At 40.1% G+C, this 19,519-nt stretch overlaps 2 protein-coding genes across 2 annotated transcripts; one reads left to right on the plus strand and one right to left on the minus strand.

The window, feature by feature from the left end:
* Positions 1-3,993: 3,993 nt before the first annotated feature.
* zgc:114181 (uncharacterized protein LOC619255 homolog) lies at positions 3,994-11,592 on the minus strand. The gene is made up of 12 exons (XM_035390899.1): positions 11,456-11,592; positions 11,002-11,112; positions 10,597-10,740; positions 9,920-10,082; positions 9,483-9,571; positions 8,724-8,921; positions 8,239-8,323; positions 7,429-7,589; positions 6,910-7,074; positions 5,284-5,425; positions 4,894-5,041; positions 3,994-4,417 (listed from the first exon to the last, which is right to left on the minus strand). The coding sequence occupies exons 1-12, from the start codon at positions 11,456-11,458 to the stop codon at positions 4,345-4,347; spliced, it is 1,482 nt and encodes a 493-aa protein (XP_035246790.1). The 5' UTR covers positions 11,459-11,592; the 3' UTR covers positions 3,994-4,344.
* A 4,121-nt stretch (positions 11,593-15,713) lies between these two features.
* cnih4 (cornichon family AMPA receptor auxiliary protein 4) lies at positions 15,714-19,288 on the plus strand. The gene is made up of 5 exons (XM_035421442.1): positions 15,714-15,829; positions 16,377-16,445; positions 17,204-17,316; positions 17,537-17,677; positions 18,003-19,288. The coding sequence occupies exons 1-5, from the start codon at positions 15,761-15,763 to the stop codon at positions 18,028-18,030; spliced, it is 420 nt and encodes a 139-aa protein (XP_035277333.1). The 5' UTR covers positions 15,714-15,760; the 3' UTR covers positions 18,031-19,288.
* The last annotated feature ends 231 nt before the right edge of the window (positions 19,289-19,519 follow it).

A 19,519-nucleotide genomic window follows, 5' to 3' on the forward strand; every position in this document is an offset into this window, starting at 1 on the left:
AGAGGGGGGAAAAAAAAAAAAAAAAAAAAAAAAAAACTCAAAGGGAAAATTAACAAAGACTTTACTAAAGACAGGCAACAAGCAGGGAACAGACAAGGCCGCAAAGGGAAAAACACGAACTCAAAAAATATCTAAACAAAGCAGAAAACAAGAGGGACTCACAAATACAGGCAGGGCAGAACACGGTCAGGGCAGAACGCAGGCAGGCAGAGCACAAGGGTAATTCAAACAAACAGGTAGGTCAAACAAATACAAGTCAGAAACAAAACACAAACAGGTAAAAAACACAGGCAGGTACAAAGGGTCTGAAACATCGGAAACAAACACAGGAACAAGAAAATGAAAAAATCCAAAAACACCAGAACACCAGGGGATAGGCACGAACACATGGATTACGAACAAACAATCAGAACGAACCACAAACAGGTAAAAAACGCAGGCAGGTACAAAGGGTCTGAAACATACGCAAGTCGGGAACAAACACAAGCAGGCAGGTACATGTAAGCCAGGTAACATACACAAGGAACCAGCACCTGAGTCAAGGGAACAGAGAACTTAAATAGACAAGGGGTAACAAGACACAGGTGAACTCAAAAAACAATCAAACCAGAAGGAGGGGATAACAAGACACAGGTGGGAACAATGATGGAATAACGAGACAACCAATAATACAATTAACAGGGGGGAACAGGACACAAAACAGAAGTGCCGCCATCTGGCGGCCCAACAGGGAAAACGCAGACAGGAACACCGGAACATGACAGAAGGAATAGTCAGCAAACACATGACTATCAAATCCATGTTCTCAGTATCAATATAACTATTAATGCTTCGGTGATTTACTGGGGGCCACAGGGTTATTAAAATATGGTTAGGACGGACTTTAATGTTTAATGCACAGATGTATTATTGACAAATCACAAATAAACCAGCTATGTCAACAAATGAAGATTATTTGTTTTGCTTTTGGCACTAATCCACGAACGCATCAGTTTAGTTAACCGTATTATAGGAACCCTGGGAGAGTAGTACCACCCTCTCTAGATAAGCAGTTTTCTGTGGTTTTCAGGAATAATATTTTTGTCAAAGTGGTCTCCATCATTAGTTGAGAGGGGAGGTACTACCCAGTGAAAATGTTAAACCTGTTTGGGTCTTGTTACCGTTGATACTCAACCTGGATGTGACATCTACTCTACAGTGGTTAACTTGGTTAGGGTTAAGTATGAAAATCCTTCCTCTTTGACCAGTAAAGGCTTTCACAAAGGCAAGTAGTCTGTGAGCATGTGTCAGAAACAGATGTTTCAGTTCTTATGCAGGGCTGGTCAGGTTTGAAATCTCTCTTAATAGTACTGCTGAAATCTGCCTCTATTGGCAAGTAGATTGTTTGTGGCCATGAAGACCTGTCAATAAAGCCACTGATAAGGTTCTCTCCTTTGAACTTTGTACCTTAACCCTTTAACTGTCACTCATTGAAATAGGTGATGAAAAAATTATTTAACCATAAATACCTATTACTAGAGCACCAAATAACAGTTTTTTTTTCATAACTTGCCCCTTTTTTAGAAATTATAACCGTACGGTTGAGATGTCAGTTTATAGTAAAAGATGCTATTCACAAATTGCTATATTTCAGAACATTTTTCCTGAAACACAATCATTTAAATCTCTCTTTAAAACCTTAAAACAGTTTATTGCTTTTTTTACACTCCATCAACATGTTTTTGGCCTGTAAATGTCCCATCAATTACAATGGCTAGGTCCACAAATATGTATATATTGACATATACTGCATCATATGGCATTTCTGCTTTAAAATCAGACACTGTTTGATTGTCATTTTATAAGTGTAAACTATTTTGTTTCTATGAACAAAACAGTTTAAATATGTATGTAAAAAAACATTCATTCCAGGTATCATTGATTTCATTTTGATTACATATTTCATGTCGAACATATCATTAACTACGATTTGGAACAAACATCTGTGTACGTATATGTATAGATACTCCATTGTGTGGCATTTCTGCTTTATAATCAGGCACCGTTTCATACATCGCCATTTTATTTTAAGTATAAACTCATGAACAAAACTTAAAAAACTTTAAACTTTAAAAAACACCCATTGCAGGTATCTGAGTTCATGCTCAGTCCTGAACATATTTTTTCAACTGATCAGACTTGGAATCTCTTATTCACCTCATTTTCAGCTTTCATTTGAGATGATACGTGACAAAGCACTGCTGTGTGCTGTTTAGACACAGGAAGACTCCGCACTCTGCACACTTCTATCGTGACACCCCCTTTGGGCAGAGTTTGCATCGCCCTCGCTGTGGGCCACAGGCTGGGCGTGTATCAGGCTCACTAAGCTCAGGGATTGGTAGCTCTTCAACTGTGTCACCTGTGTGCCTTGGCACATAGTCAGGATCATCCAAGTCCTCATCACTGTCCTCTATGTCTGACTCCTCTGGATCAAGGGGGACCACAGCTTTGCTACCCTTTCCTCTGCCATAGAAAAATTTGGTGTCCATCACTAAGAATGAAACAATACACTGCACTACATGTTTTCCCATAACATATATGTGCATGCACATTCGTCGTGGCATTGTTTTGACAACCTTATACAACGTCACAACATTTATTTCCGTCCAGAATTGCATTATCTTGTATTGACAATGGGAGAGTTGAGCCACTCTGTAAAGTCTTCTCCAGCACATCTCGAAGACTTTCAATGGGGTTAAGGTCAGGACTCTGTGGTGGCCAATTCATGTGTAAAAATGATTCCTCATGCTCCCAGAACAACTCTTTCACAATTTGAGCCCGATGAATCTTGGCATTGTCGTCCTGGAATATGCACATGCCGTCAGGGAAGAAAAAATCCATTGATGGGATAACCTGGTCATTCAGTACATTCAGGTACTCAGCTGACTTAATTTTATTGCCGCATAACGTTGCTGAGCCTAGACCTGACCAACTGAAGCAACCCCAGATCATAACACTGCCTCCAGAGGCTTGAAACAGTGGGCACTGTCCAAAAAAATCCGAACGGTGACTTTTTTTTTGGCCAGGCAGTGTATAATGTAATAGGATAATATTGTGTTTTAGTAATATAATATAATTTCATTGTATTTGTTCACTTTTTCCACTCAAACATCTTCCTACCACACTAACTACTATGCTAACATCTGCCCTGCATCATGGTCATTTCTACCCTTTACCGACATATCAATCGCACGGTTGAGCATGTTTTTGTAAAATTCTGGCACAATGGATTTTTAACATTTTTGATATCATCTTCCTATTCGTTAGGGTCTCTTCTATCTGAAAAAACATCATGGTTTATCCCTTACCTGCCAAATTCCTGCTTTATGCCCTAATCTTTGGGGAGTGATTTGTGGTGCTGCCTCCGTTGTCAGAGTGGGGAAAGTGCAGGAACTGCTGCTCCACATAGTTGTGTTGAAAAAAGATACCCTTTATGCAAATTGATTAAGGGGGGTTGGAGCCCCACACCAATAAGGATGCTGGGCAGATTTTTTTTTTTCTCATAGGTTTTTTCACTGTCAAAGACAGCTCTACCGCATGGTTGAGAAGTCAGTTAAAGGGTTAAATGTGGTCTCTAAAAAAATCTAAATGTTTTTTTTGGCGGTATTTGCCCAAAACAGAGTGATAGTTGTTCCTAATTTGTGTATTTTATTATTTTCTGTAAAAACTTTTTACCCTTTCTTTATTGGGTGTGGAAAATGTTGTGAATGTCATTACTGTACATGCTTGCTTCAGCAACACAAGTTCACTGTCCTGAAAATAAAGTGTATCTGAATTGGACTTTGATTACCATTTACAAATGGTGCACTCTGACACCAAATTGATTGAAAAGGAAAGATTGTGGCTTGGCATCAAATGAGATAACCAGACAAACAATTGTATCTGTCTTTACATTTGGGTTACACAATTGTCCTGGAAAGAGATATGGACATAGAAAGAAAGGGAGACAGGCTGTGAGAGTGAATTGTCATGTTAACAATGATTTTATTTCTCTCTAGTCCCCTTCAATGTAAGCTATTTCTATCATTCTCTGATTATTAACACTGTCATATGTATGCAATGCTGACTGAGAAAAAAAGTGAAATTGAGAGAAATTTCCATGTATTTGCCAAGTTGTGTGCTCAAATGACAATAAATCATTTTTAAAAAGTCCAAAAAATATTCCATTAAGTATATATAAAAGTCTTTTATGAAACAAGAGCTGTATGCTGTACACTGCTGCTGCTGAACTCATGGCTGTGGAGTTTAAAAGAGAGCAGGGTTCCAGTTTAATAGTCCCAATTTTATTCTTCAGAAGGGACGTTCTCAGTCCCTCTTAATCTGCCCAACTTCGTGGAGGTATGCAACAAACAGCTTGGTTCCCTCTATGTAGTTGTACCTAAAGAAAAAAAGAACATGTTTGAGAATGATTCCCGGCAATGTTATGAGAACAAGGATTCTACACTGTCGATTTGGCTGTGTATAAAAAGCCACAGTAACAAACATGTCACCCACTTACTGAGTGAACATTCCCTGAAAGTGTAAAAATGATCTTTGTTTACCATTAGATGGCAAAAGTATACTATTATGGGGAACCTACTGTATGTAGTGAATCATCTGTCCCCCACCACAGATCCTTAAAGCAATATTTTTCAACTAAGGCTCATATTTTCTTAAGACATATTTAGGTAACCTACATGCTATGAGTCTACACTTATACTCTTTCACCAGGAATTACTGGAAATTCAATTCTAAAACTACACTAAATGTGAACAGTCGTGCACTTTAATGAAGCAGAATAACTGTTTTGCCAACAATGGACTGAGTAAGAATGCATATGGTGGTTGTGAACTATTCCATGCTGGTCTGGGTCACCTGCTCATTTTCTCATTCTGGGAGTGCAGGCCATCATCAAAGCCCCCAATGGGCAACATAATGATGCTCTTCCTGGTCACATCCTGGAAAGTCTTGGCAATTGGAATCGTGCCCCCTTCACGGATCATGTCTGGGTCCACTTTAAACACTGCAGGGATGAGATCACCATCACTATCATCACCGTCACAATGAACTAGCAGATGATACCCAACAATGATGATGTTGATGATGATGGCAATACCCATACAAATTATGATCATAATCACTAATCATTATGACATCATACTACAGACAACAATGAGAAGAAGATGATGAACCAATGATGAGCCACATAGGGTATGAAATGGGAGGATCCTGCGATGACACCGACATGGCTGTAGCTCATCTCACCTTTCTTCACGGCTTCTTTCCCCGCGTCGTACAGAGGGTGCTGGGTGTCGGCCAGCCAGGGCTTGGCCCCGATGACCATAGTTACTTTCAGCTTATTGGGACTCTTCCGTCTGCCAAAAACTGCATTCAGGTAGTCCGTCACCTGCAATACGCCCATTTGCATTTTCAGAAGTTGTTCCCCTCAAGTCCTTATTTTAGTTCATTCTTTTTTTGCTTGGATATATGTCCGTCTTGTGAGATGAAAAGACATTCTGTTCCTGTTGTGAGCTCTGGCAGTACTTGTTGAAGAGATGAATTGTTAGTATTTTCAGAATAAAATCCACATCTTTGTTGTGTGCATAGTTTGTAGATTATGACTTATGAAGGAGACAATATGTTTAAATGTGGGTTCTTTGATCATAGTCTATATGACACATTTCAAATTGATCTGTTCTGTTGATGCGATCATCAGCACATGCTGGTTTCTCTCTATTCTCCCCCCCCAGTCATCAAATCTAATAACAATAGATAATAACAAATATAATATCAAAACATATAGCCTTATATATAATCAATGCAAGTTGTTCTGGTGACTAATATTACGGAAAGGTTCTACTACCTCTCGGAAGAAACACCAGATCATAAACTAGTAAGGACCTGGAGTGGATACACCACACCAGAGTTACCATTGTGATTTGGAGTAAAAGTTTGAACATCCTGAGTTTGCAGTAAAATAAAAATAGCCATCTGTGCTGTTTAATTTTAACTATGAATGTAGCTATTGCAAGTCCCAATAATTTGAGCAATTAATACGATATCTTAAGTAGTAGTTCTTGAGGCTTCCCGGTTTGGGATTTTGATTTTACAGACCCCAGCAGATAAAAGCAGGTGTCTACATGTCACAATTGTCACATACACAAATCTGTGAATGTTTTTCTGGATAAGAGTGTTTGCTCAACATTGAAGTGTAAAAGTATCTGTCAGTGCTTTGTGTTGAGAAACACAACAAAATGCTAGTATTTTTTTAATTCAAGAAGAAAGCTTTCATTTCATTTCATTATGCCACTCCCTCAGGTACTTGGATCCAGATGGATCCAAAACAGACCTGGGAGAGGTCAATTTCCAGGTATTTAATCAATGGAAACTGTGACATTTCCATTTAATGCTCACTTTTCTTCATCAGTGATAATAACAAAGAGAATCTATGCATTGTATGACAGGTTAAAAATGGAAAAATGCCTATGTCGCTGCCAGGTTCATACCTGTTCGGTTGATTGATCAGTCTGTAATTCTTAGATTCTCCTGTATACACAAGTTTTTCAGCCCTGACCTAGGGCGCTGCCATTTTTCCTTTTTTTGTGTGAGGTAGGCACATAACTTCCGGCTCTAAACTGCCAGGCCGTCAGACACAGGTAAACAGCACACGGTTTAATAGCACTCTACTGCAAGTTAGATAGAGCTGGGGTCGCACCGTGAGAGAGAGAACATAACTTTAGTTTACCGCACACAGAAGCTACCTATGTTAGCCTGCTATGAAAATATTTTTATCGATTGCAAATAAGTAGCAGAAAAATTGATAGGGCTCCGTTTTTCTAACAGACGTCTAAGCAGAAAATGTCAGCCAACTGTATGGTCAGTCTACTGTACCTGTTTCTCCACGACTGCCGGGTCCATGTTGGGCACCTGACGGATGGAGAATTTTCCGATGACCTTGGCAGGGATGACCGTCTTTGTGCCTGGAGCAGAGAAAGCTCCCTCAATGCCGTGAATAGTCACTGTGGGGTAGCGCCAGCGATGGGCTAGCAGGTCTACCTGGGGTTTAAGAAAAGCAGTCAAAACAGAAGTAAAGAGACACGAAACAACAGTTAGGTATATTACAAACTCTACCTAGGTACCAAAACTTATATTTCATGAACTCTATGATGCATGAAGCTAATGTCTACTGTCAAGGGCTGACTTGTAAAGAACCAATGAGAATCTCTAGTAGTATGCAGGAGCTCCCAATCTGGTTAGTCTATACTACAGAGTCAGCAGTAGGCCTACAGGTTTTAATAATGTGGTCAGATAAGGTCATTGTTTATAACTGAGACTACGACTGACAGCTTTGTCTCTCAGCGTAGAAAAAACCCCCAGACCCGAGCAGCCACACAGACATCCTGCGGTCACCTTGCTGCTGTACATGAGGTGGCTGACGCCGATCTTTTGCTTGTAGTTTTCCACATCAAACTCAATGTCCTGGTACATCTTCCACTCCTCATCCGATAGGGGGGCCACCGCCTCCGGAATCCCAGGGATGAGGATCTTTCCGCTGGGGCTAATCAGAGTGTCTGTTGGGGGAATGGAGGGGTAGGTAATGGAGGTGAGAGCATCACACATTCAGTAGTATTGCAAGACAGGGTGATGGACCTACTGAAGAGGAAGCAGCCAAGGAATGGCAAAGAGCAAAGGTTCATTGATTCCGAGAGGAGCAAAATATGTGATTATAAACTTAATAAATAATAATAAGTTAATAAAACACAGGAGAATTGCATCAAGCACGAAACCAGCGTGTATTCACTGTACATCTGCTCTCATGTTCGCTTGTTGCAGTTGTAAGGTTGCTCCTTCTTCATTCTTCTTCCCTATTTGCCTTTTGATCACTTTCCATTTTATTTCTCCACCACCTGCTATTTTCTGATCAACAGAGCTGATGATATGTGAAAACGCAACACAAAGACTCACAAAATGAACAACAATAACAGGACTCGGGTCATCAGCAACAACTGACCATCCAAGCTCAGGAGCCATGAACACCCACCATCACCTTACACAAGCAAAGCACACCATGCCCTTCCACTAATGAGGAAGCCTTGCCTTTACATGTACCTGATCATGTATTTGCAATCATAAGTTGGTGCACTGCTGCCCCTTTTGCACCAGGTTAATGTGAGTTTCTTAAGTAAAGGCAGTTTATGTCAGTTAGGTTTTAAATCCTACCCAGTATGCCGATGAGGTCAGTCATGGGTTCGATCACAGTGCCTCCATATACTCCTGAATGCAGGTCCTGCGTAGGCCCCTCAACCTGCAATAAAAAAGATAAGAAATAATAGAAGGCAGTATGAGTATACATAAAATTGTGGTTAAGCTACAAAAAAACAGCCTATGGGGATTTTTTAAACGGCTACAGAATCTTCTTAAATGTAGGAAAATATAACAAGGTGAGTCCAGCCCATTATTAGTGCAAGACGTGAGGCCCCCTACTGTGAATCCATGACAACCTGATACAAAACACGCTCTATATAATCAGAAGTGGTTTAAGTGTGCTAAGGGCTGTTCATTAAAAAATCACTTTTAGAACAAAAAGCTAAGCCTTCAACATGAGCACCAGGAAAGGAAGAAGCTGTAAGGTATTTGAAGAAGCTGTAGGTATCTTGCAGACGTTCACATCGTCAGATGTGGAACTGCACTCTCCCTCCTCTCACCTCAGCAAAGAAGTAGCAGTTTCCTCTGGTGCCGTAGGTTAGGGCTGGTCGGCGGCTCAGCCAACCGCAGTCAGAGATGATGATGTAATCCACATCAGCAAAGAAGGTATCATTCTGCGAGATGATCATGGCATCCAGACCATTGGATCCGGTCTCCTCCATGCCTTCAATGATGAACTTCACATTGACTGGGAGCTCCTGTGAAGTGAAGGTCATAGGTGAACCGACATCAGAAAGCGGCAGATTAGTTTAGAATCCCCCTTTCACCTAAAATTTCAACATTTATTTCAATACCAGTATTCAGTATTTTTCCTCTTCTTTCTATACTTTCTTTACCTAGTCAGTTAAAGTTAAGTTACTGTTAAAAATGAGTCACTTTCACCAAAATGAGAAAATGAACAAATGTTACGTAATAAAAGTATCAAGATTTTAACAGAAACATAAAAATAATAAAAACCATTTAGTTTAGGGGCATCACACTCAGTTTCCAAAGGATAGATGTGTATGCTAGTTCTTGATCCAGCATCCAGACTTCTTAATGTTCTAATTAGCCTAGCCATTTACTCCATTTGACATTTCTTAATTAAACAATACATTAGAGTACACGTGTGACTCTGCACTAATTACCGTTCACAAATTGAACCGATTATGCTTATGTCAAATTTGCTGGAAAAACAAGTATACACATCAGCCCTGCAGGACTCAAGCTTGACACACCTCAGCATGGTTAATGTGAGTTTAATAAAGAATATCACTTACGATGCCAAGTGCTTGGTAGGCCTCCACTGTGTGAATCCAGGCCAGCACAGGAGCCTTGTTGTCTGAAGCCCCTCTTCCATAGAGATTTCCTGTGAGAAGGAGAAGAATATTCTTATGAGACAGATGCAGAATTGTGCATGGAGCCTCCCATATTGTGTACATTAATAATTTTTTAGAAATATATAAAATAGTATAACTTTAACCTTGTATTTAAGTTAAGGCCAGTCAATCCTTTTTTTATTTGGGGAGAGAGTAACACTGAATAATTATGAAACACGGGCTTGGGTTTATAATTAGCCACACTGAGTAATTATAAAACACATGCTTAGTTTTTGGTTGTGCTGCACAAATGTTCCAGTGACACTTGTAATGAATGTAAATGCAGTACTGCAGTCATTGTTTCTCTTTGCAGGGAGAGAGACACACGGGCGACACACCGTTGAGGTCGGTCAGATTGTAAGGCTCCGTGGCCCAGCCATCCTCCTTCTTGGCTGGCTGCACGTCCACGTGACCGTACACGCAGACCGTGTGCTTGGCCGGGTCACTGCCAAACTGGGCAGTGACCACCTTCGGCAAAGGGATGGAATTGCCACTGGGTAACTGGAATACAGAGTAATGAGTAAACAGAACAAGCACAAACAAAAATTAGCATAGGTTAAAAATGACACTTTATCATAATGATGTGATCTCATGCAGATGGCAGTTATTTAATGTAAAGAGGTAATCATCCACAGAAAAGTCCTAAATGGAACACTCATAAACATCCATGCTTAAACAGGTTAAATGCAAGCATTGCTTCCTTCATCATTACATTATGCATTTTTTTCCAGCAAATTACCTTATTGCAGCACTAGCTAGTTTTATGTTTTCACATTACTTGGTTAATTAAAACTTAGTTGGGCAAGTCAAGAATCTTAATTGAAAATACAAGAAAACACAGCCTTGTATTAAACAAAAATTGGTAACCCATTTTTTAGTTTCATTCAGCCAAGTCACACCATCTGTAGGCCGTCAGTGATTGTACATACCTCCCTTACAACTTCGGCAAATTTGGTAGCTAGCTATGAAAAAGGATTTGCAATATACAACAGCCACAACCACGGCTTGCACTCACCTCCTGAAGCCCAATATCCACCAGCTCCACGTTCCCACCCATTGCCTTCAGCTTCTCCGCCGTTATGTTCATCATACGCTCCACCTCCGAGCGCTTCTGCACATCACTCGAATCGCTCTCCACTGCAACCCACTCCCTTAGAGTCTAAAGGACACACGCGCACCCGCGCTCGCGCGCACACACACACATAAGCGCGCACATACACAAGGCAGCACGCACGCCCTTTTGCACACAAAGATAGCTTACATTTGATCAGGCGTTTCACACACATTTTTATATTCGGAAAGCTGCAGGAATATGTGCGCATTTTAAATGTAATATATAAAATAAGACTTATATACAGTGGCTAGTAATAGTCACATCACAGCCCACAAATAATTGAACCACGGTAATCAATGGACTTGCCTGCACATACTCTTCTTGGTGACTGTCGATATATTTCGTCAGTTCATCCAGCTGAAACGCCAAAGCTCTTGATCCAACAAACAACAAGGGGGCGAACAGTAGCAAACGAATCTGTCGAAAGAAAGACTATGCTGAAATAGATATTTAGGCAGGTAGCCAAATTATTATTATTATTTAATTTTTTTTTTTTTGCATTAATTTAACGTTAAATTACATAATAAGTTAATGTGAATAATCTTGCTGCTTATCTTCGAAAATTCCTTCTCCAATTGATGCACGATTAATCTGTTGTAAAATATATTTGGCACCACTTTAATTGTTTATCCGTTTAAAAATAAACACGTTTTTCTAGTTTTTTGTTCTCTTTAATTAGTATTAGTACTTCAAAACTCTAACATAACAAGTAAATAAGTAATTCTATTAATGTGCATCAAATCATAATTGAGTAGTTTACCATGCTCCCAGCAGGTCAGTTCAGCTTTCCGTGAGAATGGTGAGGACACAATTAAAGCCGATGTCCACTGTTGTTGTGGCGTTATATACCAGGCCCTTAGAAAGAACTCCTCCTTAATAATGACATAATCGTGCGAGTCCTGACAAGAGGTCAACGCGATCGTTCCTCGCATTTTCTCACTGACTAGTACGGCCATAAAAACTCATCTGATCGCATCGTAAATACAGAAAACTATAGCTTTATTGTTAGTACCCTGATGCGGACAATGGCCGAATGTCTTAGAGTTGTACTACTGGTGACAACACCAAGAGTTGAAATGAGCAAGTGTCATCTAGGGAATGCATTAAACGAAATACCGTATCAACGTTTTTTGTTACGTAAACGGGATTTGCAAACACTTTTTCTTGGTTTCGACTTATTTCATCCATTGTATCCCGTGTGAGACACAGAACAGTAAACTAAGGTGTGTGTTGCACACGTTTATGTTAAAGCATTCACTGCAGCAAGGGGGGAGCAGTGCACCAAATGCTAACATTTCTGATGTTACGCAGACAGGCGCTGGACACAGCATGAACGCACAAATGGAGGGCTCCGGCTGTGCTCACCAATTAATGCCCCAACCGGGCGTCAGAGGGTAGGCTAGAATTCAGTCTAATGCCACCTCAAGAAGAGTCATGTCCAAATGTGTTCCACACCCCTCATTGCAAGGCATAAGCTATTCTGTACTGGTCTGTATTCTTTATTCTAGACTATTCTATGTGCTAGCTGACATATGATAAGTGAGTTCACCTTTTGCAAAATGAAGGTTGCTCTCTCTTTCTCTTAAGATACCTATGAACCTGATGATTGCAGTGCCTAGTTACAGTAGATATAGCAGAACACATATTTGATTTGAATATATTTGATATTTAAAGAAATGTAAAAAAGGAAAATGCACTCTCGTGATTTTCTCAGTGTATTCTTCAAAAATGTATAAAAAACATTCAATTGACAAATCAATGACAAACACAATTACTTTGGTTTAATAAAAGTTTGTTTGTTTTTTCTGGACCATTGTGAAGAATAAACAAATTCCAGATGTCTGGAGTTTTCCTGCCAGCTGTTGCATCAGTTTAAATTGTCCAGCATACTTCATGGTAAATGTTGCCACAAAAGAAGGTTTTTTTATCTGAGCATATTATGATGTGTGTGTATGCTGTCATGTATGTCTTCATGTCTTGCTAATTATTACATGAAAGGGAAGGAAGTCATTTGTCTGATGTCAGAAATACTAATCAGTCAGTGAGCATGTCTAAGTAATTGGATTACCTTTAATGTTTTTGTGGCGCTTTCCTCTGCTTTAATTGGTGCCCTTGCTGTGAGTCACATCGTGTGCATGTCCATCAGAAGGATTAACCTCAGTTTGCTTCAGAAAATAGTTTTCTCATTGGCAGATGACAATCCTTCCTGGAAGATTGTACAATGTTTTATATTTGCATTTTTACACTTTTAGTTCTGTGATAATGCCTGTAAACCATTATCTCACTTTAAAGTAGCTGAACAGCGATTGAATGCAATGGGTTTGTGTATGTGTGTTAAGTTAAAGCATGCTTGTACAAAGGAGTCACATCAATTTCTAAATCTGCGTCAAATTAATTTCCAGGAGATTGAATTCATGCTAGGGAATTTTGATGAACGTTTTTAAACATTAATGACTAAAACTCAGCATGACCCTGATTTTTTATAGTCCTCCACCTCCTTCTCCATCAAAGCTGCTATGGTTTTGGATGTGTAATGCAAAATGGCAAGCATCAAGTTTAGTAAAAATATGACACTGAGAACTTTAGTATTAGTTTGAAAAGACCCAATTAATTTTTTCCAACTTTGGAATGGGCAGTTATATTGAAATGGAATAGTTCATCAAAGGCTCTCTGGTATTAGTGTGAAACAAATGAATAGAAGGACATATTCAAACAGATGGATGTGTAAGGGGTTTGAGTTTTCTTAGCCTTTCAGCAGACAGCATATGGGGCTGGTGGGCTTGGTTAAAAAATCAGTGAAACTCTTCTTGCATTCATTAAATAAGAAGAATGCAGTGCACGTCACAATGTTGTCAACATATTTCACATGCATATTAACCTAAACCAGCTGGCCTGTGAAGTCAGTATTTATGAACTGGAACGAAAGTGAGATAAGGCTCAAACACTCCTTCCACAGTTTATCAGCCAACCAGGGCTATGACATGGCCATGTGTGCCTGCAGAAATTAGTGTCTAGGTCAGGTATTTGATTTTAATTACAAGGCTTTGATGAAGTAAAACCATGACCTCAGGGCATTTGCTGTTCTTATTACAGTGGCAGCACACCCATTGAGGCAAAGGAGCTTAGTCTCTCTAAATACTTTGGTTTAAATACATTTTCCGCTGTAGTCTGGTGTTTTTCAGGATTTGGTGTTGTATAAATGAAAAGCCGTAATAAAACCCCCTACATTGTTTGCTATTTTGTGTGTTGGTGCCTAATACTGGGTGCTTTCAAACCCCACTGGCAGGTCAACTGCAACTTTTGTCTTAGCAGTGTGTTCTTACAAAAATACTATGAAATACAACTTGATATGTATATGTTTTTTGTTTGATTCGCAAAGGAATTGCCTAATCGTATGGCTAGCGGTCAAGTTTAGTTCTTGATAAGATTTGCTCTTATTAAACTGCAATTAGTCAAACAATGATGGGCATATAACTACAAAATTTTCAACTCATTTTCACCAAGCTGCAGATATTGACTGCGAAAGTGGTTTAAAAACAGCATGCCTCCACTCTTTGTTAAGTGTGAATAATTAAAGTTTTTAAAACTTGTATTTACCTGTGTTTTGCTAAATTAAGAACCTCTCCAAGAATTCTTAAACTTGTTACTGATGATGTATAATTCCTCTGTGGAAAAAGAGTTTTCTTTTCATTTCAATCTAAATTTGGTCATATATTAACTGTAGCGATATGATTTTTGAAGTGCTTTTATTTTGAAATTTCGCATAAAATAATTATGGTACTTTCCAATAGATACAATGATATGGGGGTACTATTTGTCTGAAGTGGAATTTGTCTGTGAAAACAGACAGTTTCCTTTGAATTGCAGTCTGAATTGGTCACGTATTAACTGATTTTGTTTACCGCAGTTCTGGTGTTGTTAGCTCTCTTCAGTTTAACACTAATTAAACGAGGTAGCAAACTTAACATAAGTACCGCATCATGGTGAGCAGGCATTTATTAGCCGATGGCTTGCTTATATGTTGTGCCAGTTTGAATAAGTAAGAATGGGCTATAGTGAAACATGCTGGTTTCAGCTTTGTGATGTAGACACCGGTGTCTATGCCACGAGGGGGCCTGAGCAAAGAGGCTAATTAAATTATAATGAATATGATAATGTATAAGTGCCGTTAGATACAGTTTTACAATCACTTCTTAAAGCTTACAAAAGCTCACTTTTGGTGGAAATGGCTATGTTTGTTCAGTGAGGACTTATTCAGCTATTGCACTTTAGACAGCAGGTCAGTCCTCACCTGAACTTATTCAATAAAATATCCAGTTGTATAAGTAGATTATAATATTATATATATAATATATATATATATTTTCTTTTGGAGGGGGGGGGGGGGGGGGGAGCACAAGGGATCTGCACACAAGTGCATCCTTTGCATAAGCATGTCTTTCGGAACATGTGACGTATAAATGATTGACCAGCGGATCCACCTCTCCCCATCTGCTACGTCTGTAATTGACATGATTTTGAACCAATGCTTGACTGAACAAGAATGTTCCATTTGCCTCATGCATGTTTTGTCGATTTCCTCTGTCCTTGCATCCTTTCCTTGCGTCCTTCGATCAGTGGAGCCAGCAGCTTAGTAAAGGACGTGAGGAAAGGAAGCAAGGAGGTAAATATAAGTTATTAGAATGAGCCCCCTGTGTCTAAAGCAGGGCTGCTCAACCCTGTTCCTGTAGATCTACCATCCTAGGTTTTCACTCTAAAGTACACCTAATTGAACAGCTAACATTAGAGAAGTTGTTGAGCTGCCTGCTAATTAGTAGAATCAGCCAAACTTGGGTTGAAATGAAAACCTACAGGACTGTGGACTTCCAGAAACTGGGTTGGGCAGCCCTGGTTAATAAATAATGTCAAAGAATATTCGGTACAATTTGCACATTCGAAATGGACTGATTTACACTCCAGTACAGTAGATGGCAGTCACACAGAATAATCCCAGCCAGAGAAAAGACGGGCTAATGTTTGGAAAACGTGATTTCTCCGGAACTGGCTTTAGATAAGGAAGTTGAAAATGGAGGCGGCGGTGTTCATTCTGTCGCTTATTGACTGTTGCGTTTTGATTTTCCTATCGGTGTACTTCGTATCCTTTTCCCCTGTGTCTGGTAAACTAAATCGTAGCTTAGTTAATAACGAACAGAGTCCGTATAAAAATCAAAGCTTAGTTACTTAGTTATAAGCTTAGCTACTGAAAATGCTTGTTCCTTTATGTTATCTGACTAAGTAAGTAGCAATGATCCTTTGAAAAAGGGTGGACTTCGTAACTAGCTGGCAAGTTAGCTAGTTTAAACAAATACATTATTGCTTGCTATGCAAGCCTGTCGAGTATTAATTAGGTAGCTGAAGGCAAGACACGTTTTCCTTCACTACATATCGCTAGCTTACTTAGCAAGCTGACAATGCAAAGACAGTTGATTCCTTGATTAAACCAAGAATTTTCTCGTTGTATTGTAAGTCCCCGTGTAACATTTGTTGCTCGTCTGTAGTTTCCTAATTGGCTAGTCTATCTAAGCGTGTTTTACTGCTGATTTTCCATTTCGGTTTTCGCAACAGAATGGCTTGCCGCCAACTCTTTGGACAGTTTGTACTAACTGAATGCATTGCGAAATAACCATCTTTAACCAGCGCAGATCATCACTCTCTCGGACCTAGAATGTGACTACATCAATGCGAGAGCTTGCTGTTCAAAGTTAAACAAAGTAAGTTGTGATGTGACTGCTTTGCAATGAAAGAAACGTGTGACGCTGCAGATGTTTACAATTGACTCTCTTGGGAGTTTTGCTGTTTCCGTTTTCGATTGGCCCCGACAGTTTTTTGTGTACAATGAGGGTTATTTTAAATGCTTAGAGAAGTTGACCCACCTGCTTTTACTGTGGTGTGCATGGGGGCGTTGAGTGGTTTGTGATCTAAAGCAAGAAAAGACACTTAAAGTAGGCGAACTCCAAAGTATCTTGCAGGGTGACATTGTTTCCAGTGAAAAGGCGTTTATAGAATTTATCACAATTATAAATATGAATGTCGTTTGTTTATCTTTTGCATGTACCGTTTCCTTGAGTGCTTTGCCTTCAGGTTTGCATGCACCATGGGAAATATTTCCAACCGAATATGTGGTTAAACATTTTTTTTTGGAGAATAATAGGCTAATATGTAGACAAGATACTTGCAGTGTATTTTCATACTTTAGACCAGAACCACTTAAATCCCCATATACCAACTATTGTAAATCCTGCAGGTTACTAGAAGCTTCTGTAAGTATCTAAACTTTCCTTCATAACAATCAGGGCTGCATTATTTACGCAATTACTTGGTTCCTGTTTGCGTTTACTTAAAAACTATAACATTTTTGTCATCTAAATGCATGAAAACAAGTTTATCATAAGAACTGTAGCTACTAGTATTCTGAGGCTTCTGTACGTGTCATCTTCGGTGTGTGGGCTTTTTCTCTTTGTCTCTGCAGTGGGTTGTTCCGGAGCTTGTGGGTCAGGCTTTGGCCACAGTCCTCATGCTGATCTCCATGCACTGGTTTGTCTTCCTCCTCAACCTGCCCGTGGCGGCCTGGAATGTTTACAGGTGAGCTTCAGTTTGCGCCTTTGCGGAATTCCAGAGAACGGTGGGCTTGCTTCACCTGCAGTACCGCTTGTGCACAGGTGCAGTTGACTGCAGAGGCACAACTGGAAATGCCAGATTTGGAGGGGAAAAAGTGAGGACGGCGGTTGTTTAAAAAGAAATCACTGGAGCTGGATAATGGATATATAACTGTATGCTGTTCTCGCTGTGTGTTGTGCTTTAGGTACCTGAATGTGCCCATGGGAAACATGGGAGTATTTGACCCCACGGAAATCCACAATCGCGGTCAGCTGAAGTCACACATGAAGGAGGCCATGATCAAACTTGGCTTCCACCTGCTCTGCTTCTTCATCTACCTGTACAGGTGAGACGTTACCTTCTTAATCTGTCCATACAGGTGACACAGTTAACTGTGCATACTTCCCCTTAAACCTCAGCACATGACATACTGGCAGGATTATAGTAGCCTGATAGTTGTTTGAGTTATCCTTGCAAAAACTGAATAGTCATGATACACTTTTCTGGGGTGTTCATTGGGACAGAGTTGGTTAAGTAGTGAGAGGAGTACTGAAGCTGAGCACCGCAGGGACACTAATCCTAAAGGCCCAGCTGAATGACACCATCCTCCATTTTGTGCACTTCCTGTTTGTATTTCACGTTGCTTATGAGCTACCTCCCATCTCCCGCAGCATGATTCTGGCCCTGATCAACGATTGAGACCCAGCGACCCACACACACAGAATGGCACACTAAGAACCCGTCTTCTCTCCGCTGCGATAAACTCGTCCTGTTTGTCATCCTGTCTGCCTGAATAGCATCAATGCTCTCGAGAGGTGCCAAATCACAATCCCCCCTCCGCACCCTGGAACAAGGAGAGTGGCAATACAGCTCACACACGCAGTCTCCCCACTGCACTGAATCAGCCAGGGGAGACTTAGACCCTTGTTTTCTGTTCTTGTGAGAGAGTGTGCACTGTGTGGGTGCGCTACGGTACAGTTGTGCAAATGCGTGGCACTGCAGGTGTGTGCGGTGTACGTGAGTGTGTGTGTGTGCGAGTGCGCGTGCGCGGGTGTGCATTCCTGAGCGAAAGACCGGACCCTGCGGTGATGCTCAGGGTGCAGGCAAGGGGACCCTTAAAATGGAGTCGTGCGTGTTAAATTGCCTGTTAATTCATGATGTATTCACAGCTGTTCATGTGAATTGTGTGAATTTGCGAGTAGTTTAAATGGCAAATTTAAATTTCACATCCCAGGTATCCATGCACCACACACTCCCCAGACACAACCCTTACACTCCATACTCTCCAGTTTTCTGCTGGAATACTGTATTGTACATTCAGTGTGTTTGTAATGGTTAATGAGCGAGGCAGATTTAAATGCTTTTACCCCACATCAATCAAATTTACCCTCTCATAGTTTAACTGTACCCTTTCAGTGACCACTCTCCTGAAAAAGTGTCTCAAATATGGTTAATCTGTGAGTCTCCCCCAAGTCTCTCTCTCTCTGCAGTCTCTCCTAGGTTTTTCTGTGTGTAAAAGCATTCCCCATGTCTTTCTCTAAGTGCCCCTGTGAGATCTCCCTCTCTCTCTAACAGTTTCTCCCAGGCCAGACTGTAATAATGAAAAGATGACAGGTGAAGTAGTTTCAATTGGAGGTGTTTCATTGCTGCTGAGTGTATTTGAAAAAAGTCATTCATGGGTGTTTCTCAGTGTTTAAAAATGGTCTTTGTAATGTTTTTATTTTGGATGCATTTATTTTGCCTCATTTGTGGGGGTCTCCTAAATGTTTGAATACTATTTGGAGAGCAAAATATATTGACTGACTCAAATGTAAAATATTGGTAGACAATAAAACAGGTTTTTAAAAAAACATTTGGGACAACAAAAATCATTCAGACATGGGAACGGGATAAACTGTCATATTGTGTTCCATTCTGTCAGGTTGCACCCAAACCAAATAAAGTATTTTGGAAATGTCGTAGTCTTAATTTACAAAAACACACTCCTACACACCCACAGCATTTAAGTTAATAATAGCTTAATTGTTGATTCTGCATTGGTTTACTGTAGGGTTATTTGCATTTCCCGGTCCTTGATAGATTGGTGTGAATCCTATGACAGTTAACTGGAAAAGAACAGAAAGGTTGAAAACAATGAGCTGCACGTTTTTCCCATTATGACAGCACAGTATGTTTTGGGTGGTGATTG

This window comes from Anguilla anguilla, chromosome 1, assembly GCF_013347855.1.
Source record: "Anguilla anguilla isolate fAngAng1 chromosome 1, fAngAng1.pri, whole genome shotgun sequence".
NCBI lineage: Eukaryota > Metazoa > Chordata > Actinopteri > Anguilliformes > Anguillidae > Anguilla > Anguilla anguilla.

Excerpts from the sequence above, each read along its gene's own strand:
- zgc:114181 (XM_035390899.1), bottom strand. Across the intron at positions 7,590-8,238 it reads TGACCTCATCGGCATACTGG|ACACTCTGATTAGCCCCAGC; the intron begins GTAGGATTTAAA and ends TTCCCCCAACAG. Across the intron at positions 5,426-6,909 it reads CGGCAGTCGTGGAGAAACAG|GTGACGGACTACCTGAATGC; the intron begins GTACAGTAGACT and ends GGCGTATTGCAG.
- cnih4 (XM_035421442.1), top strand. The coding sequence starts at position 15,761 with ATGGAGGCGGCGGTGTTCATTCTGTCGCTTATTGACTGTTGCGTTTTG. Across the intron at positions 15,830-16,376 it reads TTTTCCTATCGGTGTACTTC|ATCATCACTCTCTCGGACCT; the intron begins GTATCCTTTTCC and ends TAACCAGCGCAG. Across the intron at positions 16,446-17,203 it reads GCTGTTCAAAGTTAAACAAA|TGGGTTGTTCCGGAGCTTGT; the intron begins GTAAGTTGTGAT and ends TTGTCTCTGCAG.